The sequence below is a fragment of the Ambystoma mexicanum genome, chromosome 8, assembly GCF_040938575.1.
Source record: "Ambystoma mexicanum isolate Mex_15411 chromosome 8, UKY_AmexF1_1, whole genome shotgun sequence".
Lineage (NCBI taxonomy): Eukaryota > Metazoa > Chordata > Amphibia > Caudata > Ambystomatidae > Ambystoma > Ambystoma mexicanum.
The window spans coordinates 332,750,657-332,772,653 of NC_090929.1; the positions used below are offsets into that span (position 1 = coordinate 332,750,657).

General features: G+C 47.8%; 1 protein-coding gene across 1 annotated transcript in view; it reads right to left on the reverse strand.

The window, feature by feature from the left end:
* Window positions 1–391: 391 nt before the first annotated feature.
* Window positions 392–21,997, reverse strand: part of TMEM141 (transmembrane protein 141) — a 147,818-nt gene continuing 126,212 nt past the window's right edge. Inside the window, exons 4-5 of the mRNA XM_069609761.1 lie at window positions 2,144–2,254; window positions 392–695 (exon numbers count right to left, since the gene is read on the reverse strand). Of these exons, the coding sequence (XP_069465862.1) occupies window positions 625–695; window positions 2,144–2,254 (182 nt within the window). The 3' untranslated portion in view covers window positions 392–624. The remainder of the gene's footprint in view (window positions 696–2,143; window positions 2,255–21,997) is intronic.

A 21,997-nucleotide genomic window follows, 5' to 3' on the forward strand; every position in this document is an offset into this window, starting at 1 on the left:
GAGGCTTGGAACGCATGTTCCGATGCTGCGCATGCGCGGGACGTCGAATACTGACGATCCGCGCATGCGCAGATCCTCGCAAGATGGCGGCGTCCACGGTGCACATCCGAACCGCGGGTCGGCGTGAAGAGAGTCGCCACCGCGGGTACAGCCTCCATGAAGGAGGAGACTGCTGCGGCCGTGGACCAGGGACCCAGGTAAGTGGCGCCGACGCCCGCGAGCGAGCGCGCGGCGTGACACCCAGGGATTATTTGTACGTAGGCAATGGGCACACTATTTGCATGAATGCACCCTTCCCCCTTGAGTTACAATGAAGCATGACACCTAGCACTGGACTCCAAGAAAGGCAGACATCTTTATGCTCCAATTCCACCTTTGGAAATCCAGGAAGTAAATGATAAAGAAGTTTATTATGATGTTGCCACATGACAAAAAAGAGGCTGCAATCACTGGTCGCAAAGAAAGGACACATTTGCAATCATAGTGCACCAAGCCTGACACTTTGTGTGGGACTTGCAGGCGGTCACTCAATGGCGGTGGAATCTGTGTCAGCCTTTATGGAGTCTAGCGTCGCTCCAGTTTCATCCCCAAAGCATGATGGTTGGGTGCACGTAGCAACACCCGTCATTCCATTTTGTCACCATATTTAGTGGTCTTGCTTGGTGCTTTTGCGAGTTCCAGCCTCAGAGTGTTCTCTGCAATAAACAAACGGGAAGTTGTTACAAAAACAGTAAGATCAGAAGCATGACCATGTGCCCTCATGCTTAAAGCATGGGGCCACTTTGCCCAGATGTACATGAAGAAAATGAGAACCTAAACCATTTTTACTGTATCATATAGTTGCTATTAATTAGCCACCCATCTCGCTGTGTAGACCAAATATTGCAGAAGGCCTGAACCCGAACCATATGGAGGGATTTCCCCTCTTAGCCTAAAAGCATGTAATCCACATAGAATTCTAAAACCACCAGAGGAAGACTGCTACTGCTGAATTGAGTGGATTTCCTGAGTGGCTGGAGCATATTGTAGTCGGAAGGTTGCTGTGGAGCATATAGATGTCAGTTACAGAGTAGAAGTCACCTCCTCACAGTGTGTGGAGGGGGGTTGGGGGGAATGCTCGTGCGCTCAGTGGCTACAGACTAGATACCTGAATGGACAGTCCCGTGCACTCTATTCAAAATTCCTAATCATATTTTTCCCAAAGCTGATCAGCATTGGGAATGATCAGTTTTACTTGCAGCTTTGAATGGGATAAGCATCTTGCTGTATTAGAGGCCAGTCTTCTCCCAAACCTGCCCCTGTCCGCAGCCCAGGCTTTTTCATACACCAGCCAAGTCTACAGCCCAGTTCAGAGCCCAATCCGACCTGAAACCCAGTCCACAGAACAGTCACGGATGAAAGCAGGGCAGCATGGACTTTGGTCCCACCTGGAGTCCAGTCCCGGCTAAATCCCAGTCCAAATCTCCGACCATAGTTCAGCTCATCCCACCCACAGCTGAAACCAGAGCCCAGGAACGATCATTGCCCAGACCACAACCCAGTCATAGGTGGAGCCTAACATCAAAGACCGGTCCAACATAATTTATCAGGTTGTTGGGCCTTGGGTCTCTTACACTTAAGTTTCCTCCCATTATCTTCAGAATTTTGAGGATGCACTCAGCCTCGAACTGTGACTCAAACCATGACCCTTCCTGATGGTCCTCCACCTTGCGCTCCTGAATTGACATATGATGGCATGCAGCAGTAAATAAATCCAACAACATACATAACATCCTAGAAATACTACCTCTTGATCTCATATATGCAAATAAAATGGAATGGACAGTTTTCTGTATACATGCCTGAAGCATAATATGTAATTACTGTGTTGAGTAGCACAAATGCTAGCTGCTGCCATTGCCTATACCGAGTGACAGTTTTAAGCCAATATCGAACCTACCTACAAGTTGGTTCCCAGGACGATTTATTTAACCAGTCTGTCGCTCAAGGGGATGCAAACATAATTAATACACTGAATCTCAGCAGATCACCACGCAATGTTGACGGGCAAAAGACAAGCCATTTTTTTCTGAAAAGACAACCTCCACCAAACCCTCCTTCACAACAAAATAAATCAGAATCGCCAGTCCCTGGCCAAACTTACCTCCTCCTGTTGGGAGCTGTGAAGTCTTTCCGGTCTCAAGGTACACCCACAGGTCGGAGCACTTCTGCGTCTCTATCCTGGTCACTGCATAGCTGGTGACGGATCCTGCAACTGAAAACAGCAAACCAAGCTTGTGAACAATGCTCTTTTTAGCCTGTAGGGAAAGACTGGTCCATTGACGGGGTGTTTTAATCTTTTCCACTGAAATGCAGACCTAAACCTTTGGGGACCCCCCCCCCCTCCATCATTGACAAAGAAAGCTTAATAACTTTTCTCAAGTGGTCATTTAGCACCTCTGGTAACTTTACATTAGATCCGCAGTACAAAAGAAAATACATGTCCCATGATTATCTGCATGCCCCATACCCCCGCCCCATGCATTGCTTTAGCTCGAATTTTGAAAGATTCAAGACAAGCTAATGCTGATGGTATGCTCCCGGTCCCCAAGGAACCGTCAGTCATCCTAATCTGAAGGCTGTGCCACTTTAAAAGTGTATTTGCTGGCGAAATGCAGTCCTTTCCAAAAGATGTTCAGTTATAGGACATGTTGTACCCTGCTTTCGGCTGTTTTTGCGTGGGGCAGTGAATATCCTTAGTTATTAATGAAGTTCAAGATGTGGCTCATGTTATGCAACCAATCATGACCCTGGTTTCCCACAAGCACCACCAGCTGAAACACAGCCTTTCATATCGTTAGGAGAGCCTATAAGGGTTTATAGTCATAATATCGAAAAAATAATATCGAATTACAAAAATGTCGAAAAAAAAATGTCGAAAACACATACATATAGTAGAAAAAGTCATTAATTCGAAAATAAAATGTCGAAAAAAAATCGAAAAACCAATGTTAAAATAACTATGTAAAATGTCACACATACTAACGTTTTTTATTGGGGGGGTCCCCCCCAGACCCCCATCCCAAACCCCTACCCCAACCCCCCCCCTCCTCCCCATCCCCCCCAACATCCCCCATGGATATACCTTTAATTTTTTAAAAAAAATATTTACTTAAACATTAATTAAATAATTAAATATTTAAAAAACCCATCCCAACCCCCTACCCCAACCCCCCTCTCCTCCACATCCCCCCACCCACCATGGATATACCCTTAACCATTTAAAATAATTATGTTTTATAAACTATAATTAATTAATTATTTATTTAAACATTAATTCGAAAAAAAAATCGAAAAAAATTCGACATTTTTGTAATTCGACATTTTTATTTTCGATTAAATATTTTCGACATTTTGACTTTCGACATTATTGTATTCGACATTATGACTGGACACCGCCTATAAGTATAGCCTGTGCTCCTCTAGTTGCAACTAGTTGAAGCATAGACTGACGCTGTTGTTAAGGAACAAGTTACTTACCTGTAACTGTTGTTCTCCGGCATGGGTCTGGCATGGATTCACATGCTCATGAATATTCCCCGTCGTCAGGCTGGGAATCCTCGGTAAAGAAAAAATCAGTATCAGTTTCGTTTCTGATCTGTCTTTCTTAGTAGTAACCAATCACTGGTCTCTGGGTCATACTGCCCCCAGCCAATGACTGCCCTCTCCCTAAGCCCCGCCCCTGGCAGCCATCTTCAGATTTGGTAGCACGTAAAGTGGCAGTATGACCAAGTGAAGAGCCGCAGAGGGGTAGGAGGGAGGGTTCGCATGTGAATCCATGCCAGACCCATGCTGGAGAACAAGTTACAGGTAAGTAACTTGTTCCTTCTCCAGCATGGGGTCTGGCATGGATTCACATGCTCATGATTATAAGAATACATAGCAGTATACACATGCACAACCACGGGAGGTGGCAAGGCTCAACATTAAGAATTACATAAACTCAACATTAAGCAACACTTACCTCCTCACCAGGCTCACCTTCAGTCGAACAGGTTGCGCAGCACTGCTTGGCCGACCCTGGACTCCTCCCTGGAATCCCGGTCGACGCAGTAGAACTTTGTGAAGGTGTGCATCGACCTCCACGTAGCAGTCCTGCAGATGTCCAACATGGGCACACCAGACAAGAACGCCGTAGTAGCAGCGATTGCTCTGGTCGAATGGGCTCTCGGACGGCCGGGCAACTGTCGGTTTGCCAACCGATGACAGTGCATGATGCAGCCGGAGAGCCATCTGAAAATGGAAGCCTTCGAGAGGGCCTCCCCTTGATTCACAGGTCAAAAGTTCACAAAAAGCTGTGATGTCTTCCGAAAACTCTTTGTGCGGTCCACATAGAACTTCAGCGCTCTAGCTACATCCAGCGAGTGCAAAGGCCTCTCGGCCGGGGACGAAGGTGACGGGAAGAAAACTGGCAACACCAAGGGCTCGTTGAGGTGGAAGTCCGAAGGCACCTTGGGCATGAAGGGGTGCGTCCTCAGCACCACCCTCGTCTCGTGGAAAGTCAAGTATGGAGGCTTGCAGGATAGGGCCTGAATCTCTCCCACTCGTCGTGCAGAGGTGATGGCCACAAGGAACGATGTTTTCCACGACCGATATTTCAATGGTGCCGAATGCAGAGGCTCGAATGGCAGCCCCATGAGCCTGGTCAGCACCACGTTGAGCTCCCTTGCCAGGGCCGGAGCCTTCACTGGCAGGAACGATTGGAACAGTCCCTTCATAAATTCCTTCACCAGGCGATGAGACCACAGGGATGACCGTCCCGTAGTTCTCGTGTATCCCAGTACGTGCTGGAGGGTGACCATCCTGAACTTTTGTGCCTTGATGTATTTGTTCAGCCGCCGCAGGTCCAGGATGGGGCACCAACCGCCTGTCTTCTTTCTGACGAGGAAGTACCTTGAGTATACTCCTGAGCCCCAGAGCCTCTTCGGGACGAGCTCGATGGCCCCCTTCTTGAGCATCGCCCTTACTTCTAACAGAAGTTGAGGGACATGATTTTCCTTCCTGGCCACGGGAGGAATGCAGGGGCACTTTCTTTGAAATTTGAGAGTGTGCCTGTGGGCCAGGGCATCCAGCACCCAACGGTCGGTGGAGATGGACTCCCACACGCTGACGAACTTCGCCAGCCGGCCTCCTACCGGGGTGCTCCGGTGGGGGCCCGACGCTACGGCCAGTTCAGTCCTGCTCGGAGGCGCCCTTGCTGCCTTGACCTCCTTGGCGACGAGGTCCTCCTGACTTGCTGCGTACTCTGTAGGCCTCCTGCGACGAGGAGCAGGCTGGCTGGCGGTACGTCGAGGAGCCGCCACTGGATCCCCTGGAGGCACCCAGTCTGCCTCCGGCGTTCCGAAAGGGCGGCCGTCGTAGCTGTAACACTCCCAAGGCCCAAGCAGTCTCCGTTTTGGGCTTGATGACCTGAAGTAACTCATCCACTGTTTTTCCAAACAGGTTGTTCCCGTCGAAGGGCATGTCCAAAACTCTGGTTTGCACGTCATGGCGGAAATCAGTTGCCTTGAGCCATCCCCGCCGTCGAAGGCAAACACCGTTGCCCAATTGGCGGAATCCGGTGTCAGCGATATCCGTGGCCACCGTTATGGCGTGGTCCGACACCACCTCACCTTCCTCTAGGATATCCAGGGCCTCTGACCTCTTGTCGTCCGGTAGGAAGTCCAGTAGGGGAGCGATCTTGTACCACAGCTCCCTGTCGTAGCGGGCCACAATCGCTAGGGCGTTGGCCGCCTTAATTGTCATCGCCGCAGACGAGATGACTTATCGTTCCATGGCGTCCAGCTTCTTTCCCTCGCCGTCAGGTGGGGAGGTTGAAGTTGAGGATGATGCCCCCGCCGCCTTCTTGGCCGCCGCCGAGACGACCGAATCCGGGGTCGGCTGTGCCCTAAGGCACAAAGGGGCAGAATCGGGGACCCGGTACTTCTTCTCGTACTGATCCCTATTGGCAGGCGTAGTGGACGGGTTCTTCAGGAGAGCCAGTCCCTCCTCCCAGATATCGTCAATCAATGTTACCACGAGGACCGTCTTCCTCTTGGCCTCGCGCCGCTGATAGAGGAAACCTTCCTTCTTCTGTTCCTCAGGGCAGAGCCGAAAAATCTCGAATGCCCTGGCAATCATGGCGTGGAAGGAGCCAATTTCGTCGGGTGGGGAGGCCCGAGGGGGTGGTGATGGAAGGCTCATCCCGTCATCACCACCGTCGTCATCCGTCCCCCGTCGTGGCCGTATCCGTTCCCGTGTCATTCCTAGGATCAGGGGAAGGAGACGAAGGCTGAGCGGGCCGCGAGGGCTGAAAAGGCGAGGGAGGGTGAAATCTCCTCTGTTTGGAGGGCTTCCCGACGGGCTGGGTCGTCCAATGGGGTGAGGGGCAATCTTGTCCTTATCTCTGTGCATAAGGTTTGGATTGCCATCAAAATGGCCACCGAGTTGTCCTGAGGCTCGGGCACTGGTTGCGACGGGCGCAATGGTTGTTCCTCCTCTACGGGAGCCTCGTCGGCGCCACCGTCGCTCTCTTGGTCCGCCTCCTCTGGGTTCCTCCCGTGGGATCGGACCTCCTCGAACCTCTTGTTGAGGCCTTTCATAACTTCAACCAGCTCCTCCTCAGAGGCTGTATCCATGTCAGTAATGGCCACTGAACCTCCACCCTCTTTTTACACGGGGGTCTTATCGATGGGCTGAAAAGAGGACTCCCTCCGTGGTGGCAGGGAAACTCTGGGCCCCGAGGTCGCCTCCACTGGCGTAGCCTCCACAGGCTTCGCCAGGACCGCCACAACTCCTTTGCCAGGTGAATCAAGACCGTCACCACCTTGGGTGCGCTTTAGGCCTTCACCTTGAGGGGGAGGGTCACCGCCTCGCTCCCCCTCGGCTGACTTTGAGATCGACCGGGGCTTCTCCAGAAGCTTCCCCAGGTTCTTGGATTTTCTCTTCCCCGAGCCAGAGCGTTGGCTCATGGTTGATGGCGTCGGTGAAAGCGCGCCCTGCCTGGCAGCCAAGGAGCCCGACCCTTCGGCGCTCCTGGTGCCCGCGGACTCGCAGTGCTTTGCCTTCTGTTGCCTTCAAAGGATGTAGAAGACCGCTCGGACCTCTTCTTCTCACCTGCTGGGCTCTTTCCTTCATGTCCATTCCGACATGTTCCAGCAAAACGCACAGTCCTTCTCCACGTGTGTTTTGTCTTCATGAAGGCAGTAGAGACATCTCGAATGCTCGTCCTCCTTGAAAACATTCTGTAATCCGCATCCAGGGCAGTTCCTGAACAGCTTGGATCCGGGTGTCGAGCTTCCCTTGTCCTGGGCCATGTCCACAAGGTAGGCCTCAGATCTTCTGGAATCCTCCAAGAAGTGTAGCTCGATGAAACTTCGCCCTTGAGGGGCGTAGAAAATTCCGACACGGGTCCCCATTAATCGGAAGTAGTAACGGTGGAGCTCGAGGCTCGATTGACCGAAAAAATGCGATTAAACTCTCTGAAAAATCGCAAAATGCAGTAAAAGCTCGAGAGCTCAAGCACGAGGACTCCCAACACTTGAACGTGCGGTAAAATTCTGAGGATGGCTGCCAGGGGCGGGGCTTAGGGAGAGGGCAGTCATTGGCTGGGGGCAGTATGACCCAGAGACCTGTGATTGGTTACTAGTAAGAAAGACAGATCAGAAACGAAACCGATACTGATGTTTTCTTTACTGAGGATTCCCAGCCTGACGAGGGGGAATGTTCATGAGCATGTGAATCCATGGCAGACCCCATGCTGGAGAACCATTTCATCGCAGATGCAAGAATCGACAAAAGAAGCCAATACTAGATCGGGCACACATACAACAAATCACCACCGAATCTCCAAGGTACGTATAACGCAGCACTCCAGTGGACACTGGCTACATGCATGGCTACCTCACATCAGAATACAGCAAAGACTATGACAAATTCGATTGTGCTGGTTCACATAATTCTCTGCCTACTTACACCAGACTACACCTCTGACATCAGCATGCAGGAAGACCTATGACAAATTAGTGTACACTGAACACATAACGAGTCTCTAGCACTCCCGCCATCTCCTGACTCCTCTAAGCACCCATCCACATGCCTGACCACATGGGTTGCTCTCTACCGGAGCCTGGCCAGCCCTGCTAAACTGTATTTGGCCAAATGCACACACACATTCTAATCTTACTCTGTGACACGCAACACTCTGGACGTTTGTCCCCAAAGGCGTTCCCATCACCAACTCATTGGGACTATAATAATGGTAAAAGGCTCTATATAAATGACAATACAAACTAGGGAAAAACATACATACAATTTGTATTAGAAAACAGTCTCCATTATAATCTATGTCGCAAACATTTGCCTCTCCCAACTGCTGACGTTAACGAAAGTTGCACTGAATTAATTCTGCCAATTTCTTACAATATATTGCTTGTGTGATGAGATAGATGCTGTGGAATACATAATTGCACCAAATGAAACTGCTTTTTGCCCAAAACATATTTACCTTTTTCCCCACAGACATTTTGCATTTGAAAACCTCTAGCCACACCAACCTGAAGCCCGCCTTTATTCCTTTCTTCAAAAAGCACATCATCGGAGGATGCACATTTCCGACCCGTGTACCCTGACTTTACAGTTCTCTTGCACTAACTCTAAGAAGTCTGGAAAATCACTCCTTTCCCTTTCCTTAATGCCCTTTAATGCCAAGTGTGTTCTGTTTTTTCTAAGCAACAAGAGACCACCTTCAGGCAGTGACAGGTGGAACTTTAGACATTTCCACAACATATTATAGCAATAAATAGGTTTTGTTAACATATGGAGGCAGGTTTTCCCAGCTGTAGGCAATATTGCCCACAAACAGCATTCTGAAACGGGCCACCTAGTACCTTCACCAGGCCCTCGGGCAAAGCAGACCTGGTCTTTTTACCACTTCACTTACAAAAGACCAGTGAACACAGTGAAAGGAGAACAGACATTCTAATTAATAACTCATGCGGAAATTGACATGTTGGCTATCTTAGAGAAGATTAAACCAAATAACTGCCAAGGGGATATCTGCCCAGTAGCTATTGTTAAATCATGCTCCACGCTACTAGCCCCTCTTATCACCAAATGTGTAATTTCAAGAGAACTATGGGCCACTAGAGATCAAAACTCATTGGATCCTAATTTAGCGGGAAATTATGGTCCAATTACAAATACACCTTTTCTTTTGAAAACTTTGGACAAAACAGCCCATGGTCAAATTCTAGAATTCTTAGGCCTGCATAAAATACTAGGCCCAAAACAGTCAGGTTTCCGAAGCTCCCACAGTACTGAATCCACTCTGCTGGATTTGAAATCCAATATCTAATTTCTGCAACAAAGAAAATACTGCACTGCTTATGCTTTGGATCTTACTGCGGCTTTTGACATGGTAGATCATTCTATTCTGGTGGCTAGACTGCAAGACTATGCCTCGTTTTCCATTGAGGCCTCGACCTGTGTGCAATCATTTATGACTAACCAGATGGCTAGAGTCTTTTATGAGGATGCCACAGCAGAGGGCCATGTGCTATCGTGGAGGGTACCACAGGGGTTGTGCGTGTCCCCTATTCTTTTTAACATCTTCACCCTGCCTCTCTGAGCGGTTGGAGTCAGAAGGTCTAATATACGCCAACTATGCTGATGATACACAGTGCCTTATTCCTCTCTCAGGCAATCATGCTCAAGATTCAGTGGCCATTAATACCACCTATAAACACATACAGACCTGGATGGTGTGTAATGGATTGGCTCTTAATGCCAAAACTCAAATTATGATTGTCGGCACTGCTCCTAATATATGAAAACTGGACACTGAATACCACTCCTTTCAAATTGCGTGTGTACACTGACAACCCTTTCCAAAGTTAAGACCCCAGGAGGAGTTCGACAAAGAGCTTACTATGAAAGCCCACACTAGAAGTCTGGTCTCAAGCATATCCTACTATATCAAACTCCTGGCCCAAATCAGACCATTCCTTGATTCTCCCAATTGTGCTACCCTGGCTCGTGCCATTGTTGGCTCATCTTGATTGTTGCTCTACCTTGCTTCAGGGCATAGGGAAATGGGAACGTAATCATCTACAGGTGTTGCAAAACAATGCTGTTGGGGTGGTTAAGGGTTTGCAAAAATCCGGTGAGGAGTCAGCAGCTAGGTGATTCCTACATTGGCTGCCCATTGGGAAGCGGATTACCTTCAGGACTTTGTGTCTCACTCATTCCTGTTTGTACAGGAAAAGTCCTCTCTACCTATCCAGCCAGTTCTCATGGCTCCCAACTAGACAGACCCTGACATCGAACAACTCATGCTTGCTGTGTGCCCCCAAGGTTAAGCTGTCATTACTATCAGAAGGGTGTTTTTCTGTGGCGGCGCCACATTTGTGGAATGCCCTGCCTCTGGACCGGACGGCCTGTTCCTCTATTGCTGTCTTCAAGCATAGACTGAAGACTATTTCATTGTCATGATGTCTACCCCCGGGCATCAGGACCAAGCCCATCAGCTCCGGGAGCAGGCATCCAGACACTTATTAAAACCCCAACAGCCCCGGCTGGGGGCTGTTTGGGTTCAGTCCTGGCACCTTAGGTGCCAGGCTGATCATAGGAATCAGTCCTGGCGCCTTAGGCGCCAGGCTCATACACTTTACTTACCTGATACAGACCATGCTGCAAGTGAGTCCAAGCCAACGTGAGGCCTGGATGGGACTATTTTATTACAGGGACTATTTTTTACTTGGGCGTGGTTCTGGGGAACTTCTTACCTGGAACTACTTTGGAGGTTATTTAAACCACGCCCGAACAGCAGCACATGATTTGCGTTATTCTGCCTCCAGCAGCGTAACGCTCACCGTGTCTGCAGCCAGCATCCAGTCTTCTGCCACGCCCGCCTCGAATCTGGAGCTCCTAAAAACAAGAGGAAAGAAAAGGACAAGGTTAGAAAACAAACTATTTTCAAATTCCTCACCTGATTCCGAGTCCATCTCACCTCCGGACCTGGAAAGAACATTATTTCAATATGCGTCGCATCTCCAGCTGCAGCGTCGCGCCATACTCACCAGTCCTCGCAGCATCTTCCGATTCGGCGCTGCCTCCATTATTTCTTCGCCGAACTCCGGCACCTGGGGGACAAAAGAAAACAACAAGGTGAGCTGAGAAAACCAACAAATATAACTCTCATCACCATAGACTTACCTGATTTACCACCGGAGGCATTATTCTATAACTCTTCACATCTTCATGTGCCGTTAAACACGTGCAACATTTACCGGACAGCGTCGGGTAATACAGACTCTTACCTGAGCGCCACCAGCTACGACGAGAGCATCTTCTCACGAACTCAGCTGCAAGACAAGGAAGGAAGGGGGGAACAAGAGTGAACATCGGACACATTGAACTCTATGAACTTGATATTTACTGGTCCAAGCCAGGAACCTCAGAGTCAATACTCTACGGAACTCTCCCACGCCTTCAAAACAGTGAAGTAACTGGCATCAACGCACCCCTGCAATCCAGGCAGGATGGAGAGCTCATCTTTCAAGAGTATAAGGTGAGATTGCTGAAAGGGCACTTCGGAGTGATAAGTGGGGAGGACTGTGGGGGGTGCCATCACTTGACTCCACGGGTGGCTAAATCCATCTCTACACTTGCAGGAGAATACTTCTACGGGTCAAGCAGACAAGATTCGGAGGGCCAGTCCAGTCGGTCATCTCTGCACTACGCATTACATTGGTGGAGACCGCAGCCGTCCGCGTCCGACCGACGCCCCTGTGGGAGACAGGTGAGCGTAACATTCATCTCCTTGCTGCTGATTGACTGCTGGTCCTCCCTTGCCGGACTTGCCTTTTGTTGTCTGCTTCTGTTCCCACGCCTCCATTTCTATGGGCTTTGTCCTGGTGCGTTATGAATAAATAAAAAAAATAATAATAAATGCACGGAACATTTGCAAGTATAAAATGGAGATGCAAGGCAAATAATTCATAGCGTATGACTGGCAAACACATGAGCTTCAGAATAAAGGAAAAGTCGAGTGCAGCAGTAAAAACCACGCAATTACCATCATTTCCCTTATTCCTCACCTACTAGTAGGGCTGGATACACTACCTACTCCTCTAATCGTATCACTTGTCCTCCCACTACCACTCCTCCTCCCTCTAATAGCACTTCTCCTCTCACTACTACTTCCCCTCCTCCCACTACTACCACTTTGGTCGCCTAACAATCTGTCTCAGTCTTTTCACATGCGCTTCTCACTCTACCTTACTACTCATTTATTTCATATACACAGCCACTTACACACCAGAGACCTGCCATACTCCGACTCCACAAAAGTTGCAGTAGTATGTTCCACACACTACTTCTTTCTTCCTTCCTTGTGCTGGTCTCCTGGTCCTCCTCTGTTAGCAAATCCATCCATATGGCCCGCAGCCTGCCTCCCCCAACCCATTCCTAAATAGTCCTCCAAGCTTGTGGATTGGCTGTTGTCACACATCCAACCTGTATTCCTATCCCAACCCTAGGATATATACAAGTGTTTTGTACTTTCTAATTGGGGCCTTAGCCCCTCCTCCTTCTCCGACAGGCCCTCTACATCTGGTACCCATTTGGTTTGGGTCCGTTCGAAGGGAGAAAGGCATCTTAGGCATCAGGGAATAAGGGCCCTCTCACCTTCCCCTTATAGTCCAGTAGGTCTGGAGTGCTTTCCCCGGGATCCCAGGGCTACGCAGTTCCATGCAATATTTTTGAATATTGAAGGCCACATGCCAAAAATACAAATTGTGGTAGGCCGATTTGGTGCGCAGTTCAATATTTGCACATTTCGTCCTCCCCTCCGACCCCGAAGCCCACAGGAAACCAGCCCCTCACCCGTTTCATCCCACTCATCCATGTCTTCATGTCGCAAAGCAGGTAAACGAGGGTCTGCCTGCACACACAATGGCACAGCACAGGGTCCCCCCTCCCTTCTCCTTTAACAGTCAGGGCAAGGGCTTTGTTATACATTTAGCCAGTGTTAAGGGTTCTAGAGATACAAATTCCTTCATTAGTTCTGGCTCTAGGTGCTTGTATCAGGGAGTGATCCATAAATACACAGCAGATGGGATTATGTTTTTAAGACATTTATTTGAAAGCAAGGACATTTCCTTCGGTGACCACTCATATCTCATCACCCCAGCCTTCCTACAGGCCAGTTCTATCTTGTTCCAAAAGCTTTACGTCTTTGGGCATTCCCAAAACATGTGGAGCAGCTCCGCTCCCTCAGAGCCGCACCAGGGGCACAATGAGGTGGCTTTACTGTTGAACTTGGCAATTCTGCCCGGGGTCATATACGTCCTATATAGGACATTCAATTGAATTAGCTGGAATCTGGCGTTTCTAGAGACCTCTGGGGTATGCTGGGGCTCTAGCCCATTCCCCTTCCGTTATATCAGTTCCCATATCCAACTCCCATTTTTGTTTTAGTTCTACGCTTTTGGGGTTAGGCCTATCCATCAATTGGTTGTAAATTCTGGACACTGGTTTCCACCCATCTCCAAGGCTTTGCAGTACTGCTAACAACGGGTCTATCTCTGGTTCTGCCGGCCAATCTTTCCAGATCACCCTCGCAGCTTTTCTGATCTTATGGTACCACAGAAATTGACCACTGGGCAGCCCATCCTTTTCCTTCATAAACTCAAATTCCCTGAAAACCCCTTCTTCATAGACGTCACCCCAAGTGTAGACACCAAACCCCTCCCACGATCTCTTGTGCATTAGGTCTTCTTTAGTTACACAGACCTCAGCTGCCATTATGGTCTCAGGGAAATATGGGCGGTCGCCTTTCTGCATTTTCCGGCCCTGTTCCAAACCTTCCTGCCCAGTGTCACAATCATTGCTGCCATGTTCAGACATTTCAGCGAAATCCAGAGTATTTCTTTAAGATGCGCAGGGGCAACCAGTCTTTCGAAGTAGCCTCATCCACCAGCCATTTGGCCACACGACTGAGTTGCACTGCCAAATAATACCTCTCCAAATCCAGCATTTGAACCCCACCTTCTTTGTATGGCAACGTCAGAATGGATAAAGACAGCGTATGTCTTGCAACACCCCACATAAGCTCTCTCAATAATTTCTCTAACGTGTGGAAGAATGAGGCTGGGATGTAATGATGGACATTGTGGAAGTAGTACAGAAACCTCCGCAGAACTATCATTTTAGTTATAGCAACTCTACCCATCACTGATAAAGGGAGCCTTGACCGGAACCCCAAGGACTTTGAGCCCCTTTCCTGCTAGTTTGGTGTTGTCCTCATGCATCAAGTCCGGGGTGTGCCAAACATTCACCCCCAGATATCTGAATGATTTTGTCTGCCAGGCAAGCCCAACCTCCGGTAGCTCTTCCACTGGTTTCCCAGCCGATCCCGCTAATGGGAATATGCAGGATTTCTTCCTGCTGAAAGATATCCCCAAGAATCCTGCAAATCTTTCCAGTATCTCCAACACCTCCGGGACATTCAAGTGCGAGTCCCGCAGGTATAGTAGTACATCGTCAGCATAGAGGGACACGACATGATGCACTCCTCCCACCGTGATCCCGGCGTCAAAAAACTGTTTTCTAATGTATATTGCTAGCGGCTCAAAGCCCAGTATATAGAGCATGGGCGACAGCCGGCAGCCCTGCCTAGTTCCCCGCTGGATGTCCCAGGGGGCTGACACTATCCTACCTGTTTTCACCCTGGCCACTGGCTTACAAAATTCTCACCTAGCCCAAACTCTCTTAGAACTCCAAGCAACCATTCCCAATATATGGAGTCAAATGCCTTTATGGCATCCAGAGAAACGACTGCACAGTGTTCCTGCCAGTTAGACGTTTGCTCCACAATATGCTGCAAACGCCGCAGATTCACTGCTGTATTGCGGTTCGGAATGAAACCACTCTTGTCATCATGCACCAAGAAGCCAATCACTTGCACTTACTGTTGCTACCTATCGAGGTAGGTACCAGCATCATTTTTTTTCGAAATACAGAACCATGGAACAAGATGCATGACATTGTGTGTTGCTCTAATACATGATTTGTATATGTACAAGTGAGGTCATTGCACATTATTACTTGTCCTCTAAATAGGAAGAACCTACTTTGTTAGGTGCGGTTTGCTTTCCTTCTACATTTCTCTGACATGATCAGGGGCAGGGAGCATCGTTGTGTGCTTTGGGCATGGGTCTCATTCTGATTCATAGCATTGGGAAGGGACCTATGAGTTTACTAGGTTGCAATTTTCTTCCCCTTTTAAGATCGCAGTGTTTCCCCTTTTTTCTTCCATTGTTTGGAGTTCTTTTTCCTTACTGGGGATGGTTGCTTAGCAACCATGTAATAACTGTGGTGTTGTTGCCGGGTACTAGTGGTTGCCTATGTCCGGCTTGGTGCAGTGATGCATGATGTCATCACGCAATGTCCAGCGTGATGATGTCATCACGTAGCGTCATTGACGCGGAGTAGGGGTTTTCTAACGGCTGTTGGCCGCGGCCAGAGTGTGTATTCCGCCGATTCCGGGTCTGAACCTTGGTACCCTTCCTTCCTTCCAGGAGAGCACCAGCCCCTGATTGGGTAAGAGTTTGAATGTGGGGTTTTGTGTTAGCAGAGTCCCAAGTTGTGGGAATTCGGATATAGATCAATTTTGCTAATTCAGTGATTTTCACTTACAGATTGAGAGGCGTGACACCCCGCTCTTGAAATATCCCTTTTGAGGAGGAGGCTCTTTTCCTGTATGCATCTATTCTAATGCGGTGTGGACTGTCAACAGCAGTATGAACGAGGTGAGGGGGTTACCAGACATTTGGTCAAAAAAAAATGGTCGACAGGACAATTGGTCAAAACCATTTGGTCAAATTTTTTCTTTTTTTTTTTAACTTTTGTTTTGGGGGGGTCCCCCCAACCCCTTTTTTTTCGAAAAAACCCTTTTTTTCCCTAAACGAAAACCTAAAATATATATATATAAATAAAAATAAAAAATTCGACCATTTGGTTTTCGACCAAATTCCGTCGACCATTTGTCTTTCGACCAAATGTCTTTCGACCAAATGTCCGGACAGCAGGTGAGGGTCCTCTGATTAGGTTCTATATGTGTACAACCTTTGATTCCATTGAGATTAGGAACTTACTGTGACCTTCCCTTATTTTAGGCATTATTTGGCCTGTTGGAAGTTGAAAGGGATGCATTTTGAAGCTGCTACGGTGATAGTCACATTTAGGAGAAGAACAGCATCTGCATCCCAGGGTGAGCTGTTTTCTCTATTTGGGGCTAGTATCCTTATGGGCACGCTAAAGCCCTTTTTTGAGATTAAATGGCATGACTATAGAATGCTATTGACTAAAGGACAGTCTTTTTAATTGGTTCTAGGTAGTCTAAGTGAATCCTATCCGCTAAATCAGTGAAGAGCAAGAATCGGTTTTGCTATCAAGGTCGAAGACACTTCTTCTGACCACTGGTTCGGGTATATAACGCACTGTATACCTTCCACCCTATTGGTGATTAGGGATTGGCTAGGTTGATTAATCAGACTTATAATGCCCGTGTAGTAATACATTCTTGTTTTCTACCCTTAGATATAGGAATCTAGTGTATGAATAGGAGGGATCTACCTGAAGCACAGGACTACTTCTGCCCCTGATGAATGTCCAGTTACCTGTAACATAGAGGACAGAAACTTATATAAGTTGAGCTTGTTTACACAATGGGGAATAAGAATAATTAAGTTGCCATTGTTGTGTCTGTTGATAGAGTATTTGGCAACTTTCGATACTGTGAGGTGGAATGATTTTAACATGTATATGACTATGTGATGTGTATATGTTTTTTTAAATGTTTGTATTACTTGTGCTTGAAAGAGAATAATATATTAAAAATGATATTTTTTGGTAACACTGTTTGTTATTGAATACATAGAACACAGAATGCAGCCCATATTTGTTAAGTGGCTGTTTTGAGATTCCGCTATCTGAGGGTACATTAACTGTTTTATACAGATCGTTGTTTGTGTTCCTTCCTTTTGTTGAAGTACATATTATATATCCTCACTTAGTAGGAGGGAATATCACCTGAGTGTGGGGCCACCCCTGTAGAATATTATCTCTCCAAGGAGCCAATCACCTTGGAGAGGCGATTCGCCAAATTTAGCGGTCAGAATCTTAACATCGTAATTTAGCATTGCCAAGGGCCTATAAGAGTCACATTCATCTCTGGGCTTACCAGGTTTAGGGATCGGGACCACCAGTGTCTCTTTCAAGGTATTCGCAAGTACCTAGATCTCAAGTGCTTCCTGGAATACTTCATGTAGGATCGGGGTTAGCCCCGACTAGTCTTTTATAAAATTCAGGGGGCAACCCATCACTACCAGGCGTCTCACTGGTAGCCAAAGACTTGATTGCTTCTCTTAGGTCTTCAGCAGTCAGTTCGCCGTGGAGCATTTCCCTGTGCGCCCCGTCTAGTTTGGGCAGCCCTATCTCCTCCAGTGTATCTAATATGTCTTGTTGTGGTACTTGCTTGTCGTGGCAGTACAGATGGGAGTAACATTTGCGGAAGGTGTCGTTTATGGACAGCTGTGTTTTACACACCCTGCCCATCTCATCCTTGAGTGTCGTGGTTAGGCGTCTTGGATTTTCCCTTTTGCACAGCCACGCCAAAAGCCTACTCGGCTTGTCCCTCTCAGAGTGTGCTCTAGTATTTTTCGCTGTGTAGTCAAATTTTGATAATCTGTTCCTGGCCTCCTTATTACTTTCCCTTAACCAGTTCCTCTTCCCCCTCCTGTGGCCTCTGTGCATTGGCTTCCAATTGTCTGACCCTCTCCTCATTTACCTCTAGTTCCCTTTTCAATGTCCGCCTGATACCCCCCCACGCCTGCAATAGTTTCCCCTCTCACCACGATTTTCAGAGTTTCCAAGATGGTACCCCACTTCTTCACACTCCCCACATTGGTGTCCACATACTCAATTTATTGGGGAGCTCTTCTTGAAACACACCGTCTGACAGGGCATCAGTCGGCATTTGCCATAACGGTATGGGGGGCCGGGGACCTTTCATTGACCAGACCAGCTGCAAAGGTGAGTGGTCCGATATTGACCTACCCAGGTAGGCTGCGGATTCAATTTGGGGGAAGTGTGCCCTATCCACTAGTAAGTAATCTATTCTTGTATATAGCCCATGAGGGGATGAGTAATAGGAAAATTCCCTTCTCCTTGGGTGGAGTTCCCTCCACACTTCTGACAAGTCCAAAGCCTCAATAACCCGCCTGAATGGCGACATCACGTTCCCTGTCCCATTTTGTGGTGCGATAGATCCATCTAGTTCACAATCATGCACACAGTTGAAATGCCCCCACTCCCCCAAATGAAAAAGCAATCACGATATGGGGCCAATGTCTTGCACAGCCCATCCAAGTACGCTGGGGTCCCATGGTTAGGGAGGTAGCAGTTCACTATGCACACCTCATTTTGTTCAATGCTACCTTTAATGATTAGGTATCTCCCCTCTGCGTCAACTACTTTCGACAGTGAAGGAACGTAAACCTTCAATGACTTCCAGCACTGGTTTGTCCTTGTTGGGCGACACTGGAGCAGCTTGGACTGCTTGGGCCTCATTGGCACTCGCTGGCTGGTCCCGCGGTCTGGACGCTGCGAAGGATTCCATTATAGTGCTAGGCCCTGAAGACCCTCCGCATATGGAAACAAGGCATAATCACCATATACTAGTGATACGACAGACACGGTTCGATTTCCAAGTACTAGGGTTTATTGCAAAGAAAGCATATGCTCAGTCAGCCGACTGGGTCTAACATCTCGCAACGTGCATCACCCAGACCTCGTGAGACGCAAGAGAGCGAACATTGTACAACAGTATCATATATACAAATATGCAATCATACAATCTTTTTGTGACACATCAAAACCACCCATAATGTATCTTCTCGGGCTAGGGTTAGGTAATTGACAATTATGACACATTATGACTAGCTTCTTACTTAATCTATTATACTCGTTTTTAGCAACAGTTGCAGTTTGCAGACATAGTTCTTTGTTATGAAGAACATAAAGCACTTGTTCAGCAAGGATACTGTGTTCGCGGGAGACACACATTCCACAGCGTGTTATCTACTTGTGGGACCACTCTTTTTTTAGTTGAGGACATGCCGCACGCAGCGGGGCCTGACAGTGCAGGATGTAAAGCAAGTGCAGTAGTTCACCAAGTGCTGTGAGTCGCAGTGCCCCGTCACAGGCGGATGGATATTCCCGAGGTTAGTCAAGTCAGTATGCCGGTAGTTGCCCCTACACTGTCTGCTCCTGTGCACACAGGATGGTGTTGTGCGCCCCACATGCCAAATGAGGTTGTGTGTTGGCTGCTATGTCTATGGCATCAGAGGAGGCCAAACGGAGATGCAGCACCTTCCCTGGCCACCCATCTCCCAATTGCGGTAGCAGGGTTCACAGGTTTAATTCAGGCGCACTGGTGGGTTATTACTTTAGTGTCCGGTGAGCCCACATGTGATGAATGTCAGTGGCGTAGCAGCTGCCAATCCCCCAGGCTCCGACTGGGTTATGCGTGGTGTGCCCTGCACCTGCTTGTACACTTTATAAATGCTGGTAATGCCCAGAGGCTATTGGGCACCTAGCGCCCCGCCGCCGCAAATATCTAGCAGGAGTGAGCACACCAGAGAAAGAGGGAATGAATGGTATGCGTCCCTGTCAGCGGTTGGGATAGAGATGAATTTACAAAGCAGGAATTCAGTGTGATGCAGTCTGACCATTGCAGTATCTGCAGTACTTCCACCCTGCCTGCCTGAGACTTTCAGGAACAAAGGCAGGATTTGAATGAAAGATAATTGGGCAGCAAACATCTCAATGGAGACCCCGTAGGACAGCATGCAATTTCAACCTGGGCGGGCAACAGAACAATTGTGGAACTATTGTCAGAGAACCCTGGACTCCCTTTAACTGCATATGAGGCACCTACCCACATTCTACTTTTGGAAGCATTGTCTGTGCCATCTTTGTTCGAAGTAACCATGTGTCTACCATGTCTACCAACCCTTAATGAACAAGTAAAAAATCCCACTAATCTCTATGTGTCCAGCCTCGAGAGTCAATGGAAATGTCTCCATATCCTCCATATGGCTGAGATCCTGAGAGCTTGATACAGCAAATTTGCAGTATGAATTATCTTACCTTGTAGTCCAAATAAGTGAGGTATCCTAAATAGGTACCCCATCTTGACTGTCAAATGGTTCTCAGCTTCTAGTGACAGATCCACCATGATGGTCACCTCCCTTCTTTCCTGCCAAATAGCATGCAGTAATATTCAGAAGCTATAAATGTGCCTACTGTGGCAGGTCAGAAGGGGGGCAGAGAGGTGTCCAGACATTTGGTCGAATGAAAACTGGTCGAAAATTTGGTCGATGCAATTTGGTCGAAAACCAAATGGTCGAATTTGTTTTTAAAAAAAGGGGGTTTTCGAAAAAAAGGGGGTTGGGGGACCCCCTCCCCAAAAAACCAAAAAAGGGGTGAAAATAAAAATTAAACAAATTCGACCATTTGGTTTTCGACCAAATTGGTTCGACCAGTTGTCTGGTCGACCAATATTTTTCGACCAAATGACTGGTAACCGGGCAGAGACACTCAGAGGATCTGATCTATTCTTGTTTATCAAAGTAAAAGGTAGAAGGCCTAACTTTCCCTATAACTTAGGGTGGTCCCTGCCTATAATACTAAGTACCTTGTTGGTCCGTCGTGAATGACCAAATAACAATTACGCTGCCCAAAAGAACCTACTTAAATTGGGTTAGGCCAAAAGGACAGAGGTTAAAAGTTCCGAGCACCAAAAGCCCAACCATCATTTGTTTGCATAGATATATGTGGGTGGGGGTAAAGGTAATAGAAAATGTATAGGCGTAAGGCGGGGGCTTGTGGGGGGTCTCCCCCCACATATATATATGCAAACAAATGGGAGGGGGGCTTCGGGGGGAAGACTTTTGGTGGTCAGACTTTTAAACTCGGTCATTTCACACGATCCCTTAAATCGGAAGAATCACTCCCTTCTGAAGGTAGCCCTGGTCCCATATATGTGTTCCTTGTTAGTATTTGATTCATAAATAGTCCCTTGAGACTAATCAGTCTCTTTAGTTCATCAACTGCATTTCAAATCTTCCTTACTCTTTGGGAATCCCTTTTGGGTCTTTCACATAGTATACATAACTCTTGTCATTGCTGTTAAAATATCTTGCTAAAGTATTCTTGTTCTGGTGAGTTTTCCCTCCTGGCAATTATCTATCCCCTGCAGTTGGGCTACTTCTTGTTATATATTCCAATTGTCCATCTCTCTCAGACTCTGGTTCCCACTTGGTTCTCTCGTCCTCTTTATACTCTTCTTGTGTAAAGTTATTAGTTACTTTCCCCTTTTCGCAGGGCATTTCACCCCTTTTGGTTTCTTTAGCTTTGATTAGCTTTTTATGAATATGCTTGAAGTTCATTTGTTTCAAGATACAATGTTTGAAGTTTGTCACTGGTGAGTTGTTTGTGTGGTGTAATGATGCCCTGGGTGCCTCCCATGCTTCCCATCCTTTCTGTGACCTTTGTTCCTGATGGGGGACATCATCGGGAGCATCGTCGGGTGCGCACCTCTCCTCGGCTCACAGACCGCTGCTTGCTTTGTTTCGCTGGTGTTGCTCTCTTGCTTCTTCATAGTGCACATCAATTAAATCGCTTTTACTGGTGGTCTTGACGGTCATTTGTGAAAGGGCTATTCACCATGGTTGCTTGTTTGCGCTCTCACCGCTGACTCTTTGCCTTGCTGGCTTCTCCCAGTTCAGGTTCACAATTGCATTCTGTGGTGAGATCGAAACTCACAGGCTTTTGGTTTTTCATCTTACCCAGGGGTGAAATAGCAGGGGTGTTCCCCACGCCTATGTACCTGCTTGTCTCTTTCTGCTTCTCG